Below are 18,224 nucleotides of genomic sequence, written 5' to 3'. Positions count from 1 at the left end.
AAACAGATGAAACAATACAACCAACACATAATATACTGTGTATATTATAATAAATATATCTTTAGGAGCGTATGTCTGTAAGTTCAGTCTAAACTCTACAATAAATTCTTTTTACAGTGATTTTTCCTCAGGGGATTAATGCGTAAGGGGCAGAGCTCCTGTCCGGCTAGTGACACCTCTGTCGGCCAATCAGAGACGGGCTTCAGGACCGCGCTGGCCAATGACAGCATTCGAGGGGCGTGTCTGTCCACTGTGAAGTGCGTTTTTTGGAGTTTGCTAAATGACTGCAGCAAGAAAACACAGTGTCGGAGCGCACCGAGGCTGGCTGTCCTGTCTGTAGCATACTGTACCTCCTTGTGTGGTTTGTTGTGTGTGTGTGTGTATATGTGTGAGCGCGACGGACAGAGGCCAGTGTCACTGTCGCTCTCCTGCCATGGAAGAGGGTCCACATCAGTCCGACACGCAGGTCTCTACGTCTTTATAACACTCTCACGTCTCCTGAGGGGATTTTTTTCTTCGTGATTTTTCTTTGTTTCTTCTTTTTTTTTTTTTTTATTCTAACGGAAGCGCGGTGCCCGGATGGGAGCGGATGCGGAGCGCAGCAGTGGCCGCCGGTGCGTCTCCAACTTGACCACCACCAGACAATGGGAGTAGCTGAGCCGTGCTGCTTCAGCGCCAAGTACTACTACTACTACTCGCCCCTGGGAGACACTTACGAGACGAAGAGAGAGGCAGCAGCAGGAGGAGGAGGTAAAGAAGAAGTAGAAGGAGAAGAGGTAAAGGAGGCAGACTTATTCTACCTGCAGACATCCCTCTCTGAGCAGCAGCAGCAGCAGCAGTGCCGGGACTCCCGCAACAGCCAATACGCACGGATCCAGAGCGTCGCACCGGCTGCCTCTGGGATACATGTGAGAGAAAACGTGCAGATCTGAGACCAGCACTCTTTCTGTGTGGCTCTATATTCTGCGAGTGGAATTAGGGAAATACAACGCACATGCACAGTTTGCCAGACCCTCTGGAGACAGTGATACGCAGCTTATTCCTGCAGTAAGAACAGCCTGTGATTCCTTTTTTTTTTTTTTTTTTTTTTTTTTCTTTTTCTTCCACCACTGAAGGAATATGTCTTATTTCCCCGTTAACCGCTGTGGATCGCACAGACTGGACTTAAGAGTAATTGGGTGTAAGTGTGTTAATTAGCAGCAGCCTGTGAGCGGCTAACCTCCCCCCCCCCCCCCTCTCCTCCTCCCCTCTCTGTCCCCCCACCCCCCCCCCCCACAACAAAAAAAAAACCTGGACGAGCTTCCTCCCCGCAGACCCGCCGGTGTCTCTGCCTCTGTCCGTGGTCCTGAACACAATTTCGGGGTGGATATTGTGGATTGTGGATTTTTTCGCCGGCTAAACGGCGGCGGCGCTGGAGGCGTGAACAGCGGACACAAGCATGATTTCATGGCCGGTGAGGTCATGAGCATCCCGCGACTCAGTACCGGCGACTCCGGGATCTGAAACACACACACACACACACACACACACACACACACACACACACACACACACACACACAAAGAAAAAAAAGCGGAACATTTTTCGGCTCACCTTGGAGGTCATAAACCATATCAAACCCCCCTCCCCTCTTCTTCTCCTCCTCTTCCTCCTCCTTTTCTACCACTAAAGGATTTTTTTTTTTTTTTTTCTGGAGGGGAATTCATCCTCTCAAGAGTGTGACCCCCCCTCCCCTTCAGCAACACCTTCACCCCCCTAACCCTCCAAACAAAATGAGACTGGCAAAAATGTGCCGACTAAACGCGCTGGGGATCTATTTGTGGGAAACGATAGTGTTTTTCAGGTAAGCAGAGGCATGAAATGGACTTCACTTCTGAAAACATAACGGTGTGTGTGTGTGTGTGTGTGTGTGTGTGTGTGTGTGTGTGTGTGTGTGTGTGTGTGTAATTTGTGTGGATTCTGATAACATTGACACATTTGCATTTGTATTGCTTTGCTGCCATTTGGGTCGTGCATGAAAACACCAGAGCTCCCTTCAGAAGTCTTGAAGTGGGGAAATCTTTTGAAAAGTTGCCTTTGTGGTTGGGTGCGTTATTGCTCATGTGCACGTCAGCCTGTACAGTGAGTTGCATTAAGTCGCATTGAATCCATGCAGGATTGTATGGGGGAGCAAAAACAGCGACCACTAGTGGGCGGTCTGCGTGTTCATGATGTGTTTCTCCAGAGTGTCAACAGGCATGTGGGGGAGAAAAGTAGACTCTCTGGGTGCCACGTCTTGGCATTTATATGATGCTCTTAGTTATGATTCCTAAAGCTGCTGATAGCAATAACAGATGCACACAAACACACACACACACACACACACACACACACACACACACACACACACACACACACACACACACACACACACACCGATGTTTAGGCTTGTGGAGGTCATGTGTGTAGACTGTAGATGTGTTTTCTGTCCACGTAAAGGTGACTTTTAATCCAAAAGCAATGAAAATGTGAATCATTTCCCTAATTTCTTAGCCTCTGATTACAGGGGTCTTCTTTCCCGGGGAAAAAAAGCTTATCTCATTTGTCTCGCCGGTTCAATAAGACAATCAGTTGTTATGAGGTTTGGGTTGTAATTTCTGCTTTTATTACAAGCAATCCATTAATCGATTAACAGCAATTGAATCTGCTGCTGCTGCATTAGTTGCACATCAAGCTAGAGCCACAAAACACCAAAGGAAAAGAAAACAAAAGAAAAGAACAAAAACAGCAGATCCGTATGGCTGCCCCCTCTTTCTCGATTAGTCGACTAATCGGTCGTTTTGGTCTTAGTCGACTAAGATTTCTTTAGTCGATTAGTCATTTTTTATGCTTTTTTTCATCTTTAATGACTTATTTCCAAGAAACTTATGAGCACATCTCTGGTAAACACAAGATTTAAAGTGATTGTTAAAGTGATGATTCTTTGTGGAGAAACTCAGTTTTACAGATCTGTCGATTAAATCAACTTATCGATTAATCGACAAAATTAGTTTTTGTTATTTTTTTGGCATTTCTGCCTTTAGTCATTAGGACAGCTTTAGATATGAAAGGGGGAAGACATGTCAGACACATGTCGGATTCAAACCCTGGGCCTCTGCGTCGAGGAATAAACCTCTACACATGGGCGCACACGCTACCAACTGAGCTACCCGGGCACCCAAATGAGTGTTTCTTTAGTCAGCCTTACAAATCAGCCAAACATCCATTTCTTTACTCTCTGAATTCAAATATGAGTTGTTTTGTTGCAGGATGCATCCAAATTTGACGTAGTAGGCATACTTTTGCCAGCTGCTACATCCAGACATATTTTGTGCATATTTCTATGTTCCCCTGGTGTACCCATGTTGATTTTTTTTAGGTCATCTCCAGTTCCCTTTGCTGCTGGAAGCAACATTTACTCATCCCTGCTGCCTCCAAAGTTGCCTATTTATCAAGGTCCTCTTGCATGTATGCTAAACCCCTGAGCAACCAAACCCTCACGTTAGTGTTGCAGCAGTAGAGCACATGGTAACGCTGCCATGCAATTGGACGCTCAAGGGGGATGTTGCCTGAAATGTGAAGTTGCATCCATCATTTCGTCTGTGACAAATGATTAAAAAAAAAACATGGCTATTGTCACCATCAGTTGGTAATGTAGAATGGACTTGGCATCAACAAATGATTATTTTCACTGTCTATTAAACTGTTGATTGTTGTGTCAATTAATGGATTAGTTAAAAATAAAATGTCAGAAAATGGTCAAAAATGTCGATCAGTGTTTCCAAAAGCCCAAGATGACGTCCTCAAATGTCTTGAGGACGTCTTTTTTACAGGTCTGTCGATTAAATCAACTTATCGCCACAACTCTACTAGAAAATATCCACATTTAAGAAGCTAAATCACAGAATGTCTACTCTTTTGCGTATAAAAATGACTCAAACTGATAAATTATCAAAATAGTTGCTGATCAATTTAACAGCTGACAAATGATTGATCTTTGCAGCATTACACTTGTGATTCGGTGATTGCTAGTTTTGTGTTGATAGTGAAATTCCTATAAACAGAAAGGCTAGATAAGTTGGATGGTCAATGATTGTGGTGCTTGTCAATGTTGTCATTGGTCTCAGTGTTCAAGCTCAGTCACCATATCTAGGCCTTATTTCTTATCCATTAAGTTTACAAGGCTTCATATATGTCCTGCCACACAAAATCCAGAGTCCTCTTTATCCTATTTATCGGTCTTGAGACCAAGACCGATCTCAGGTACTACAACACTGCATTTGAGGATGTCATCTCGGGCTTTGGAAAACACTGACATTGATTGACATTTTTCAATCCATTTTCTGATATTTAAAAGACGAAACAACTAACCGAGAAAATAATCAACAGATTAATCGACAATGAACATATAGTTTCAGCCCTACAATTATCAATGACGGAGTAAAACTTGACCCAATCAAACCACTAAGGAAGGATGTCATACACTTTTTGAAGGATATTTTGCAGACCCCATCAGAGGACTGTGTGGTAGATAGATCAAATGGACGGTGGAGGGGGAAGTTGGATTCAGGAGTTTTTTGGCTGCGGGCCATGGGACACCTAATGCATCATCAACAAGGTGAATGCATTTAATAAAGAGTGAAAAAGCATCTGATGTCACTGCCCTTCCCAGCCATTAAATTGCTCTCCTGGGATCATGAATAATAGCAGCAGACTTGGGATTTGTAGAGCTCACACGTGAATTATTCATTTTTATAAAGTATCAACATTTTTATACTAACTTTTATTTTGTGATGATCATTTATTCGAGTAAAAGTTGCAAGATGTACTTATGTATTTAAATTACAAGTACTTGTGCCGAGTGTTATATTAAAATATATATTCTATTATTGGATCCTTATTACTGATGCATCAACACGTCAGAAGCGTTAAAATATATGTTGTAGCTGGCGTTAACAACTGGAGCTTGTAGAGTTTGAAAGACATACGTGTTTACCAGCCAGGCAAAAGATGAAAAGATGCTATTGCGGTGCATGATGGAGGATCCAGAGTTTTTAGAGCTGGAAACATAGGCCCTCATTTACGAAACGATTGTACGACAGAAAACAAGCGTAAAACCTGCCTAAGGTCATTTCCACGCAAAGCTCGGCATTTATCAATGTGGACGTGAGCGGAGGCTACGATCAAATCTCACGTCAAGTTTAAACTTGTGTACGCAAGTTTTCGAGTCAGTGTGGACTTGCGGTGCAGCATATAATCAGTTTAACAGGAGAAGGAGAAGTCATCAGTTGATCACTTATTAGCAATGGCAGATCTGGCTCTTTTAGAAAACCTCTATGCAACGTACAACAGTGCACACGTACGCGCAAGGGCCACGGTGGAGCGCTCCATCGGATTGATTAAGGGCAGATGGCTCTGCCTTGCATTAGCGGGGGGGACCCTACTATACACGGCAGAAAAAGTTTGCAACATTGTTTTAGCCTGCGGGGTTCTGCACAACATTGCGCAGGAAAACAGGGTGCCATAAATGTAGTGATGGAGCCAGATGACCCGATGCCCAGAGAAGGAGACAGGAAATTATTCCTCGCTTTTAAAAGGTATAGTGTTATGTTTGGCAATGATACTCAATACAGGAAACATGACGATGCACAACATTTTTATTTATTCTTCAGTTTGTTAATGGCCACAAGGTCTTGTAGAATATTAGCAGTTAAAGTTATATTTGTGCACGTTGCAAAAGAAGCTGTGTGCAGTCATTGAGGAAGTGGTTCAAGGAAATGTCACTGACTGCACAGAAGGTTAAACTTAAGCCGTTAACTATAGTTTAAGCCTTTTATGGCATAATAATGCATTGTGTACCAGAAAGTATTAGAAATTGATCATTAGTTTTGTATGGAGATCTGTATAGTAATCACAAACAACAGCCATCAGATACATGTAGTGGAGTAGAAAGTACAAGATTTCTCTGAAGTGTAGTGGAGGACTGAAGAAGCCTATAAACAGACATACAGGAAACTAAAACAAATCCGTCATTTCTTATATATAGGATTTTAAGTTGCATGCGTTGCTGGTGAAGTTGCATTGCTACAAATCCTCCAGATGTTTTAAAAAAGCAAAATTATTATATTTTTAATTTGTTTTTCCTTATTGGGAACAAACAGCACACTGGGAATGAGCCTATTTACTTTTACCCACAGTTTTTCCCCCAATTTACACTGAATGCATATTGTATGCAAATATCTCATGATATAATTTGGAATAATGTGTTTGGTTCCTGTTTTGCATTTCCAACCTGCAGGGTCCCCTGCACGTTTCGCTCTATTGCATCATGTGTTTGAATCTTATTTCCCTGCACGACCTCCGAGGTATTTCAGTATATGAACTATCAGAGGCGTTTTTCTACGTGCTGCAGTGACTCCCTCATTCCCATTGAATAAGGCAGCCGTTTACAGATGGGATGGGTGGGTTGGGTGGTGGTGCTGGTGGTGGTGGTGTTTGAGGCAGGAGTTTTGCATTCAGCACACACTGTTTAGTTAATGAACCAGAGTCGGGATATTGCCGTCTCAGCTCCCATGGTCTGGACTCTGCAGTTCGCTCCTTAAATGATATCTCTTTCCCTTCCATCCAGACCCAGACCCCCTCCCACATCTCATTCCACATTCCGCCTTATTACTAAACATTGATTAGCCTGTCAATGGCCGGGGCCAGGCCTGACGAATATGCTCGCACGTATCTCTCCCCTCTCTCTCTTTCTGTCCCTGCTCCAATTATCATCAAAGAGGCAGGAGAGGAGAGCAGAGGACTTAGATTGAGATTGGACCTGCAGGAAATGTTCATCTCAATCAAAACCTTTAATCTTGTATTTTAAATCTGTGAATTCTGTCAAGATGGGTGAAAGAAAGTGGCAAGAAGGTGAGGTAATTTCTCTTGATGCTAGCACATCTCAACTTCTATTTAACTAAAATCCAGTGGTACTGTATGTACAGACGAGGATTAGGGCCACATGTATTGAGTTCTGAGGTTAATGTCAGAATTATGAAAATCAAGTCAGAATTCTGACTTTAATTTTAGAATTCTAATCTGATGATTTATCACATTCTGCTGAGGCTGATGAGCTCAGAGGCCCCAGTATGTAGGGCTGCAACTAACCATTATTTTCATAATTTTTATTTTTATTTGCAAATATGACAAACAACATCTCATATGGTACGGCTTACAGAAGACAAATAAGACGAGAAGGTCAGATAGTGAAATAACATTTCAGTCAAAGCATAAGATATCCTGGTCACAAGGAGTGTGAAAAATGAAAAATGTACAAGCTGAGCAGACAGAAAGTACAGTAGATTTAGTTAAATAAAATAATCAAACAAAATATCAGTAAATTAAATCGAGATGGCATAAAAATCTGGTTACAGTCCCACAATCAGGCTACTAGTTAGAGTTCAGGTGGACCATAAAGTAATCCCAAATCCCCAGAGTCCCAGGCTCTTTGTCCCTTATCCTTAGTTTTTTTCAAGTGTCTCGTTTTGTCCCCAACTCAAAGAGATTCAGTTTGCTGTCACAGAGGAGAGAAGACACTAGAACAATATTCACATTTAACAAGCTGACATCAGAGGATTTTTATTTAAGCGATTATATAAATAGCTGGAGATTTATTTAATAGTTGACCATTTTTAGATTAACCCTTGTGTTGTCTTCCCATCGACCATGCAACTTTTTTTTTTCTGGGTCAAAATTTCAAGTTAAAACTTTTTTTGGTGACGTTTTTGTCATTTTTTTCAAAAAATGTTGTCACTGTTTTTCCCGATATTTTTGTCACTTTTTTTTTCCGGCTTTTTGGTCACTTCTTCCCCATTTTTTCGATGTTATTGTCGATGTTATTGTCGACTTTTTTTTTAATGTTTTTGTTGTTTTTTTCCAACATTTTTTGTCACTTTTTTCAAACTCTATAAAATTGAATAACACACTGAAATTCAATGAAAGTAGTGAACTGATCATTTATTTCACTTGTATAGAGTTATGGTTGTAGGGAACCATCCACGTTATGTTTTTGGACAATTTGATTGAAAGAAACCCAAATTTCTGATATAGAAACTTTTTGAAAATGGGTCAAATTTGACCCCGAGGACTTAGACATGTAACTAAGTACATTCACTCCAGTTCTGTACTTAAGTACAAATGTTGAGGTTCTTGAGTCTTTTCTTTTCATGCCACTTTCTACTTCTACTCCGCTACATTCATCTGACAGCTTTAGTTACTTTACAAATTAAGATTGATGCACACAAAACACATGTAGTTTATAAAATCTGATGTTTTATTATAAATTAAACTACCCAACAATATAACGGCCTACAAGTCCAGCTGAGATGATTAGACCATTAAACACACAACTGTTTGGATCGTTTCCAGGTTCTAAAATGTGAGCATTTTTCTGCATCGAGTACTTTTACTTTGAACACTTTAAGTACATTTTCCTGATGACACTTACATACTTTTACTTAATTCACATTTTCAGTGCAGGACTTTTACTTGTAACAGAGTTTTTTTTTTACAGTGTGGGGTTAGTACTTTTACTTAGGTGAAGGATCTGAATACTTCTTCCACCACTGCTATGAACCATAGTAGTCCATATCTGAGCCAGAATCCCAGCACAGGCCCTGACCTCGAGGTGCCCAGGGCGAACGTTCTTCAGGCCTCCAGCGCATCGCCGGCTTTTATCGACCGCTCGGGCAGGAACGACTTATTAAACCGGTATGTGCGTTGCGTTTAGAGAATGCCAACGCACAAGCCATGACCATCAGGGAATACCAGTATCAGTCAGTCAAAATTATTGACAGGCCTTTGAACAGCCATTGACATCTCTGCCTTATTGCTTTTTCTGCCAGGCAGGAGGGGGTTGTTGAAACAGCACAATTTCTAAAGTTAGTAGTAGAAAGCTTTGGGGAAGGCTCTCCTCTGCAACATGATGTCTGTGTGCAGTGGTGTAGTCTACGTGATACGCAGGTATACGCAGCATACCCACTAAGAAAGCTTCAGGATTTCCATATACCCACTTAAAAATGTGCAATGGCCGTAAAAACATACTTTCCATTATAATTTTGATATATTTTGAAATGTCATCTGTGTTTTTCTTCTTCACATAGGCTTAATAAAGGTATTTCCACCGTAAATTGGTGCATAAAAGTGTGTCAGAATGCAGGAAATGAAGACTTTGACACTCTAAATTTCCCTGGGGGAGGACACCCAGACCCCCCACTATGATATGCCCCCCCCCATTCTGGCCCATATATATATATATATATATATATATATACAGTACAGTATGCCCAGTACAATACATTAGACGAAACCACTGTGAGTGTGTGTGTGTGTGTGCGTGTGTGTGTGTGTGTGTGTGTGTGTGTGTGTGTGTTTGCGTGTGTGCGTGTGTGTGTGTGTGTGTGTGTGTGTGTGTGTGTGTGCGTATGTGTGTGCGTGCATGCGCGTGTGTGTGTGTGTGTGTGTGTGTGAATTTAAGCCTTTAAATGTGTGTGTGTGTTTTGCACTGAATGTGTTTCAGTTTCAGGAAAAAGAATGTTCATGTTAAAACCCGAGTGTATTTATAGTTTGCCCACAAATTCCCCTTGAGGGAAATTTAGATACAATTATGGACTGGATTTATTATCTCGCTGTTGTGCAGGAGTAGAAAAAGAGAAGTACGTGGCTTTTGTGTTTACCCTTTTAATCAGGTATCGGAGGTGATTTACGCCGAGGCTCTGTGTGTGTGTGTGTGTGTATGTGTGTTTTTTTTTTTTTATAGCTTCATTTGCCGCAGTGCAACCGCAACAAATAAAGCATCTCCAGGTTCCGAGAGCTTCTCCGGAGAAACAAACAATCGTTTCCTTTTCCTCTTTTGATCAGGTGCTTTTTCTCATTTCACATCCGCCTCGCTGTGATAACGCAGATTGATCGCCTCTTTCCTTTCTGGGTGCTCACACAGATCGTTACTATGCACAGCAGCGTGCAACAGACTCCTCAGTATGCAAACTATTCATCTTCACCCGCACAATATGTGCAGAGTGTGACCTTTCCCTCTATGGATTTCTATATTCAATAACACCCAAGTGGAAACAGCGAGCTGTTCATATAAACACGTAATCTAAACATTTCACTCCTGGGCTGAAATATAGCCCCAGTATATATAATTATCAATTAGCTGTTCAAGGGGAAAATGTATGCACAATCTATAAGGACAATGTAATCTATCATTTCCAGTGGTGGAATGTAACTAAGTACATTTACTCAAGTACTGTCCTTAAAGGTCCCATGGCATGAAAATGTCACTTTATGAGGTTTTTTAACATTAATATGAGTTCCCCCAGCCTGCCTATGGTCCCCCAGTGGCTAGAAATGGTGATAGGTGTAAACCGAGCCCTGGGTATCCTGCTCTGCCTTTGAGAAAATGAAAGCTCAGATGGGCCGATCTGGAATCTTCCCTTTATGACATCATAAGGGGAAAGGTTACCTCCCCTTTCTCTGCTTTGTCCGCCCAGAGAATTTGGCCCGCCCATGAGAGAGAGACATCATGGCTTGCAAACGAGCGAAGCATGGCAGTTGGTCAAGGCCAAGGCCTCCATCTTGCCCCCCCCCACTCTCCTCCCATTAGCATTTAAAGCTACAGACACAGAAATGGCACATCCTAAGGAAAGCTCATTGTGGGACTGGCTCTAGTGGCTGTAATTCTGCACCAAGGCTGAATTTCAGGAAAGAGACTTCAGATACAGTATTAGGGGACCACTAAGGTCTATATAAAAGAGACTTCAGATACAGTATTAGGGGACCACTAAGGTCTATATAAAAGAGACTTCAGATACAGTATTAGGGGACCACTAAGGTCTATATAAAAGAGACTTCAGATACAGTATTAGGGGACCACTAAGGTCTATATAAAAGAGACTTCAGATACAGTATTAGGGGACCACTAAGGTCTATATAAAAACATCCAAAAAGCAGCATGTCATAGGACCTTTAGGTACAAATTTGAAGTACTTATACTTTACTTGAGTCTTTTTTTTTCATGCCACTTTCTACTTCTACTCGGCTACATTTCAGAGAGAAATATTCTACTTTTAACTCCAGTACATTAATATATTGCATTAATATGACAGATTTAGTTACTAGTTACAGATTTACAAATTAAGACTGTTGCACACAACTGTTTGGATCGTTTCTAGTTATTAAAATGGGAGGATTTTTCTGCATCAAGTACTTTTACTAAAAGTCCATTTTCCTGATGATACTTACATACTTTTAGTTAAGTAACATTTTCAATGCAAGACTTTTACTTGTAACAGAGTAATTTTGCAGTTTGATATTAGTACTTTTACTGCAGTAAAGGATCTGAATACTTTTTCCACCACTAATCATTTCTATCACATCACATCCCTGAGTCAATTAAATCAGACTCTACTAGTTTTTGAAATAAATTGATGATGAAATGTGGCGATTTAGAGAAGGTCATTCGTCGGCTCTCCTAAATTATTTCAAGTAAAGAAGCCCTGGATGTCAGACGCTGCCTGTTGAGTCTTGATATTAAATAAATGTCCTTATCCTGAACTGGCAGGATAGACATTGGGACAGAATTGACTTTTTACAGAGAACACGGTGACTTAGAAAAAGACTGAAGGTCCCGGCGGTTTGTTCATTAAATAAAAGGTTAGCCTCCATGTAGACAGAGAAAATAAAAGCTGTGACAGAACAACTTACTGGACTGTCATGTTACCTTGAGTGATATTTCACTTCGGTGTAACATTTCTAGTTGTGGCATTCATTAGCTGTGATAAGTGTTGTGACTCAGTCTTGGCTGTCATCAGTATTTACAGTCAGGCCTCTGTTTTCCTACAGCCTGATTGGAAGTTCAAACTAGAACTTTGAACATAATGAAAAGAAAAAAGTCTCCGTTCTGGGTTGTTTTTGTAAAATGGAAGGTCAAACTTGAAGTGAAAAAAGATAAGGTAACTCTTGTTTCTCTGAGGCTTTTTTCTTAGGGGAAATTTAATCACTGTGGGAGCTTTTATATCACATTAGAGTTATTGTAAGTACCAAAGCTGCACACTTGAGACTTGGACTAAACATTTGAGACTTGCATACCTTCCAACCCTCCCATTTTCCCGGGTTTGCTCCCGTATTTTAAGGCCATCTCCCAGCGCTCTCCCGTTTTGTTGTTTCTCACAGGAAACGCCGGTAATTTGCATGGCCCTTAAACTTTATTATGAATAATCGTCATACGCGGATCCATATGTTTTGTATGTTTGTCTTACGTCATCCAAGTTGCCGGATCGTCTATGAAACAAAATATGTGTTAAGGTAATGCTTTATTTAGAATTTGCTTGTAATCACTAATATGGACTGCAGACTTTTGTACAATATACAACAGCAACAACTCAACCATGATATGTTTTATTTGAAATTCCCCAGCACATGCTAATAATAAATGGCAAAGAGAAACTATTTTAGTAGGCTACAGTCAACAGCCTCTAAAGGACCAGAATGCAATGCAGCCCAAAGACATGCGTGACATGTGTGACGTATGAGTTTAGTGACATGCGTAATTATATGTAGCTGAATTTGGCACCAGGGCCAATCATATTACGGGGGGGGGTGCACCTTCTAGCCCCGCCCCTGGATATGGGCAGTGAATAAAAAAACACCAGAAGACTATTTCATCCTCTTTTGATTCCCAGAGGGACAAATCTGTCTGTTTTTTTTTTTGCTGTGGTAAACAGAACAATAAATGAAAGTCAATGGTCAGAGTTCAGAGATCAGAGATCAGGCTCAGCTGCAGAACAGAGCCGCCTCAGGAGCCTGCTGGGATTTATAGCGTTGCTCAAGGAGAAAGGTGGCGAGCTCAGCACACTGTGCTGCCAGCTGCCCCTCTCAGAAATCATCCCATGTCAGTTAGCATCCCGGTTCAGCCAAATTAAAGCAACTGGGTTATTTATGAACCTGCCCTCAGGTTGTTTCATTTGTTCTGCCGGTGCCCAACCGATCATTTATCACTTACATCTCCCATCATAACAAATCATAACATATATATATATATATATATATATATATATATCTTTTTTTCTGTGATCAATCTCCCAAGTCCTCTAATGAAAAACCATTGACTGCTCTGGTGGAGTTCGCTACCATCTCTACAATAATTAACTTCTGGGCAGGTTCATTTCCAAAACTTGATGTATGATAATACATTATCGATTGGCAGACAGATTTGCACCATAAATAACAGAGTATATTATCAATGTCCCCTCAGTGCTGGAACTCAGTTACAGAGAAGGTGAATTCCTGCAAAAATGTTTTGCGGCTACAGTATATTTCTGTAATTAAAGTGGAGTTGGACAGCAACAGAAGACAGATGTGTAAATTCTGTTTTGTTGTTGTTCAACAGAAGCTGTTTAGAGAGAGAGAGAGAGAGAGAGAGAGAGTGGGAAGAGAGTTTTCAGTGTTTTCTAATTTCAGTTAAAGACTTTTCTGACAGACAACCTGCCTAATGAGCCCGCTGTTTGTTCCGTATCGCTGTCATCCTGCTAGATTCCAGCGCTGTTAAACTTCAAAAACTGTTATTGAGTGAAGTTTTTTTTGTTGGGACATTTGCTTGTCTTGTACACTTTCCTTTTGATCGCAAGTTTATGAAAATCAGGTCCTGTTTTCATAGTTTGTACTTTCCTTTTTTAATTATTTAAAACATATACTGATAAAAGAAATATAACAGACAGATTTCAGCATAGAAATGTCATTCATTCTCAGAGTTTAATGTCAAGAATATTTGTTTTGAAGTTAAGTATACACTTGGTCGGTGACTTAGCTGGGGGAGTGGCTTGTGGCGGAGTCGCCATGGGGAAAACAATCCTTTGCCCCTGACCGGATAACATAGCGTTAACCCATTATGGCTACTCAAAAGCACATTTGCCGCTTGACAGAGCAAGATACATAAAAAAAAAACTGAGCAGTATTGGTTCGGATTGTCCGTACATTATAAGTGACTGGACAAACGACCCAACGGAACAGCCAGAGGTGTCGTTTCCCGACATTTCTTGTTAACGTTAGCTACCTAATTGAGTCTCCAGGTAAGAGACAGCTAACGTTAACTGTTAGCTTATCTTAGATGATTCAATCTGAACTCTATCATCAGTAACGCTATCCCAGGGTCATTGTTGCCTATTTCTTGAGTTTTTGAGAAAGGAGAGAGGCTGAGTCCAATGAACATTTAAAAAAAGGATTTAATAACGAAATGACATGACAGAACAGGATTTTAGGCTGCAGCGGACTGAAAAGATGCTTCTCCCTTGTGGATTCACATTAAACAGTTCCTAACGACCATGTTTACTATATTCTCCTGGACACGTGGGCAGTTCCTTTTTTCCCACATGGATTAAAACCATTCCCATTGGTCCTTCGATGGCCCGGTGGCATGTTGGGCCCACCTCATTGATTTTCTTCGTTGCCCACATAAGGTGGGCATACCTCTAACACAATAGTCCTTTTCCGACCAGAGGGATTTTTGCAGTTCCTAGAAAATAAAGTTCCTAAAACCCATTTTTTCTCGTAGTTGAGATTATTAAGTTCCTCTGACCGCAGTTCCTGTAACTCTTTCAGCTCCTACTTCAGGGCCGGGTCTTTTCCCTTTTCCCTTTTCCACATAGGAACCCATAGTGACCTAGCAACGTCTGAAACACAAACAGTACATATTCTTCACTGTCGCAGTTCGCCTACGTATGCTAACTCATAAGACAAACATCACGCATTCAACCAGCTAATTGTTAATGCTAGTTAAACTTACCCGTCGTTTCGTTTGCCTGTTGTGCTCTGCTCTTCTATCTTCTTCCATCATATTAATTAGGATCATATTACGCTGGAGCCTTCGTCTTCTGTGTTTCTCTGCTGGTTTGTTGTTGTATGTGGCGTTAAAGTCTAATGACAACACTATAAAGACCGTTGCAGTGCTTGCGTCACTCCCTTACCCCTCCTACCATTTCCTATGGCCACTTGTCCAGTGCGAATGCAAATGGCAAAACTGGTTTTGGGGGAGAGTAGTTAGTAGAACTGATTAGAAGTGGACTGTTCCTATAACTACGTTCCTGTAACTACTTGGTCGGAAAGAGGTTACTCTCGGACACAGGTGAAAGGTTCTAACGTGTGGATGTCATTTATTTTCAAGCTACAGGAATAAACATCCTTTTGTTCTAATCTAATTTGCACGCCAACAGGGGTTTTGGCTCCAAGACGGATTAGACAAAAGGTTTCTTTCCTGCCGTGAGACAAAGAGCTTCCTCTAGTATGCTAAGTGACAGACATGATCTAATCAGTATAAAACAGAAAGATATTGGTTGGGTCTAACAGTATTGACACAATCCTTTTCGCCTTACCCAGCTGCAGCGCACATTGAATACATCAAAACATAAAAGTATGTTGATATCAAAAATCAGCATCGTTTTAACTTTTTTAAACTCAACATCATCAAAATGTCTATTGTTATACCAGGTTCATTAAAGCTATATTAAAGACTAGTATGTCTTAGCATGACAATGAATAAATTCCATGTAACTGTTAGAGTTTGATCTGTAGCAGCGACGTTGTGGTATTAACACCGGCTCCGCCTGTCTATTCAGCAGTACAAAACTTATTAGAGGCGCAGAACGCCACACAGCACCTTTTCGGCATTGTACTAAGCAAAAAAAACAACCATAAATATGACAAAGAGTAAAGATTAACTGCTAACAAGGTCTACGCTCATTCATTCTAATGGTTTGTTTTCCCCCAAGGCATAAACGGAAATGAGGTTTTAGTGGGTGTTCCCAGTAAAGTCTATGACTTTAAGGTAGAAAACCATTGGTCTGGTCTTTTAAGTAAGGGTTACACAAATGCCTTTACCATGTCGCTGTGTCGCGTAGTTCAGAAATGGAAGAAAGACTGTGTAACATTAATGTTTAAAAAAAAAAAAGTTTTCCAATTCAAAAAATAATCTAACTCAAACTTGATGCAATAACCAAAATCACCGACATATTATGTTAAATCAAATAAACAATCCAGAATCGCAACACTGACAGTGATAAAGAGAATATGAGAAATAAATGTATCCTGACAGATGATGTGCACAGACGGGCGCCTGGGTAGCACACCTGGTGGAGCGCGCGCCCACATGCGGAGGCTAGGTCCTCGACGCAGCGGCCGCGGGTTCGGCTCCGACCTGCGGCCCTTTGCTGCATGGCATTCCCTTCTCTCTCCCCTTTCATACATAATAAAATAAGAAAAAGACTGTTGTTCACAGATGTTATTAAATGTTTTAATTAGATGCAAATATGGATGACTAAATAGGAAACATGCAGAGGAATCATCTCAGAGCGGGCTGCCGCCCCCTGGGACTGAAACTGTGCACATTTCTGCTGTCTGGGAATTTAAATATAGACTTCAAATTTCATTTCCAACTTGCCCTCAAAGCATTTTAATTTCAGAAGCTTTAATATCACATGAAACTTATTGGACTCAAAAGTACCACAGGGTGCCTCACAGCACCATGACTACATGCATTTTTTAACACAGCAGGTCCCAATGAAACCATTGCAGTTTGTGACCAACCCTGCATAGCAGCTGTATGAAGTGTGTGACTATGTATTCTGAATGGCAGATTCTACACGTATGAGAATACTTTAATTAGTTGGTGGAAGTAATTAAACATGAATGAGCACATATTTGTGAAAGAACTAAGGGTTTTTTGTTAAGAATCAACTCAAAAAATTACACAATGTAGGTTTAAGGTGGATCATGCTTTATTATCTGTTGTTGTGGCCCTGTCTTCAGAACCTAGTTCTAACAACTTGATAATTTCAGTTTGGTGCTCATATGTTATATATTCCTAAATTAGTATGTACCACACAGCTAGGTTTTTAATTTTTATTTATTTAACCTTGATTTTACCAGGAATAGTCCCATTGAGATAGATAACTTTCATAGATAACGGCACACAGCATTGATAGCTTATGGGTGGGAGGGTTCACCTTTTGCTACATTTGAATTCAATTTCTTTGTTAATTTTAAGATAGTTTAGCACTGATGAATACATTTAAAGTCCCCCACGGGACACTGTGATCCATGTGAGACGTGTAGAAATGTAGAAATTTGCCCTGTGCATTCTGGGTGTTAAAGTGCTCATATTATGCTCATTTTCAGGTTCATAATTGTATTTAGAGGTTATATCAGAATAGGTTTACATGGTTTAATTTTCAAAAAACACCATATTTTTGTTGTACTGCACATTGCTGCAGCTCCTCTTTTCACCCTGTGTGTTGAGCTCTCTGTTTTAGCTACAGAGTGAGACCTCTCACTTCTGTTCTATCTTTGTTGGGAGTCGCACATGTGCAGTACCTAGGTAAGGACTACTAGCCAGTCAGAAGCAGAGTATGAGGGCGTGCCACGCTAGCAGCTAGGTGAGCATTATAATGTGTGTTACAAAGTGACGCACGTTTGTCTCTGAAGTAAAGGCTGGACTACAATAGAGCTGTTTGGAGCAGTTTGTGAACAGTGTTGTCTGTTGGAGATGGTAAGTCCCTTTGGGGTGGACTTTGGGATTTTTCACTTTGTAAACCTATAACGTGCACAAAGATATATAACACAATAAAGGAAAGGGAAAAAGCCAAAAAGCATAATATGAACACTTTAAAGCAGATTCTTCGACAGAAAACAAAGTTTAAATCACGTTGGAAATGTTAGCATCACACAGCCAGCAGTAGCATAAAATACAGTTCAACACAAACCTCTGCAGCAACCACAAATGGAGCCAAAGTGAGTATTTGCCTGATAATCTGCTCTGCAAATACTTTAGTAAAATCGCTCCTGAATGGACCAAAATTCCTTTAAAAAAAAAAAAAAAAAAATCAGACAAGGGAGTTTTATTTTTTGCACTGTGAATGTGAGAATGCAAGTTTTTTTTTTCCGGCTGTGGTTTCTGCTGTTATTGGAGCAGTGGAGTGTGTGACGCAGCTCAGCCATCCGAGTATCAGGCCTTCATTTGTAGTGATGAGTGAGTGTTTGCTGGGCGAGCCAGGCAGCCTATCTGTTAGTGCCAGGGAAGCGAGCAGCCCTTTGCTTTTCTGAGTGTTACTAAATGCCAGGATGAGAACAATTAGGGATCCAGGTCTTCAGAGGCTTTAGGAACATAATGAGGAACA

The 18,224-nt window shown here is 40.8% G+C and overlaps 1 protein-coding gene across 2 annotated transcripts in view; it reads left to right on the top strand.

Moving 5' to 3' along the window:
* Positions 1-1,273: 1,273 nt before the first annotated feature.
* Positions 1,274-18,224, top strand: part of glra1 (glycine receptor, alpha 1) — a 137,438-nt gene continuing 120,487 nt past the window's right edge. For both annotated transcript variants that reach the window (XM_031317114.2, XM_031317113.2), the window contains exon 1: positions 1,274-1,843. In XM_031317114.2, coding sequence (XP_031172974.1) covers positions 1,773-1,843 — 71 coding nt within the window. In that variant the 5' untranslated portion in view covers positions 1,274-1,772. The remainder of the gene's footprint in view (positions 1,844-18,224) is intronic.

This window comes from Sander lucioperca, chromosome 1, assembly GCF_008315115.2.
Source record: "Sander lucioperca isolate FBNREF2018 chromosome 1, SLUC_FBN_1.2, whole genome shotgun sequence".
Taxonomy (NCBI): Eukaryota; Metazoa; Chordata; class Actinopteri; order Perciformes; family Percidae; genus Sander; species Sander lucioperca.
This window is presented reverse-complemented; position numbering and strand designations above follow the sequence as displayed.